Source organism: Condylura cristata, unplaced genomic scaffold (assembly GCF_000260355.1).
Source record: "Condylura cristata isolate star-nosed mole 26May11 unplaced genomic scaffold, ConCri1.0 scaffold00003, whole genome shotgun sequence".
Lineage (NCBI taxonomy): Eukaryota > Metazoa > Chordata > Mammalia > Eulipotyphla > Talpidae > Condylura > Condylura cristata.
The window spans coordinates 78,841,177-78,842,429 of record NW_004567104.1 but is presented as its reverse complement, the minus strand read 5'-3'; the positions used below and the strand labels follow the sequence as shown (position 1 = coordinate 78,842,429).

The window sequence follows — 1,253 nt, the reverse complement described above, 5'->3', positions numbered from 1 at the left end:
CTGCCGCCCGCTCCTCCCGCGCCCGCCCGGGGCCTGCTGAGCCCCGCGACTGGAGGTGCCCCGCAACGGGCACACCTGGTCTGACCCACCTGGCGTTGATGAGGTACTGGGCGAGGCTGATGTTCGCGGGGCTCCCGGTGATGGTGACCTGGCGCTCCGAGGACCCCTCCGTGGCGCTGGCGATCTTGATCTGCGCCCCGGACATCTGCCGGATCTCATTGATCTTGGTCCCCTGGCGCCCGATTATGCAGCCGATGAGCTGGAAGGAAGGGGCAGCGCTGGGGCCTGGCCAGCCGGAGGCTGCGGGCGGGCGTGGCCCCGGGACAGGCAGGCGGGGGCGCCCAGGCCTGGCGGCACTGCCTGTGCTCAGGGCGGCCGCGGGGGTCCCTCTACTCCCCACTTCGAGGTGGGGTGCGTGAGCACGTGGGGGCGCAGAGCAGCCTGGGGCAGCAACCCTGCGTGGGGCTCCCGGCACCCCAGGGCCGCCTGCCGGGGACAGAACAGGGGGCTCCTCCGCGATGGAGGTGGGGCGGAGTGAGGGGAACAGCCCCGCCCTGAGGCCTCCCCGCTGGCCGGGCCTCCGGCACAGCTTGCCCACCCACCCCGCTGGACGCCAGCCCCAAGGGGGGGCTGCGCCTGGGCTGGAGGAGGTCCGGCGCCGCCTTCCTGGTGCCGGGCCAGGCGAATCTGGGGCCCGGCCCGGGACACCCCAGAAAGGGTGGGCTGGGTGGCCTCCACAAGTGTGAGGGCCGCAGTGCAGGCAGGCGGCCAGGACGGGCCCAGGGTAGGGGTGTGGGAGGCTGGGGGGGGCGGCAGGCCCCGGGGGGCCCACCCTGGCCGCGCCCCCACGCCTGGTCCCCAGCCGAGGCTTCGGCTCCCTCACAGGGGCGGTCAGGGTGAGCGTGGGTCCGGCCGTGCGGCTGGGGACAAGGACCTGCACAGGCCACCCTCGGCGGGCACCTGGCAGGCAATGGCCAGGGCGGGGCCTCTCCTGGGCCGGTGGCCTGCGATGCCCAGGCCCAGAGGCCACGTCGGAAGCGGCGGGCGGGACGCGCTGTACTCACGTCGTTGGGAATGGTGAGCTCGTGGGTGCTGGCCGGGGGGCTGGCGTCCAGACCTGGGCACACAGGGCAGGTCAGGCTGGGGCCGCTCCCCGTACCCCGCCCCCCGTCCTCAGCGCCCCCTTGGGCCTGGGCTCGCAGGGCAGAGGAAAGCTGGCGCGAGGGCACTGCCCTCTCGCGCCGGAGGCCGTG

At 75.0% G+C, this 1,253-nt stretch overlaps 1 protein-coding gene across 1 annotated transcript in view; it reads right to left on the bottom strand.

Moving 5' to 3' along the window:
* Window positions 1–1,253, bottom strand: part of PCBP3 (poly(rC) binding protein 3) — a gene marked incomplete at its 5' end in the record, with an annotated part of 3,987 nt that extends 2,734 nt beyond the window's left edge. Inside the window, 2 exons of the mRNA XM_012731245.1 lie at window positions 90–259; window positions 1,065–1,253. Coding sequence (XP_012586699.1) covers window positions 90–259; window positions 1,065–1,253 — 359 coding nt within the window. The remainder of the gene's footprint in view (window positions 1–89; window positions 260–1,064) is intronic.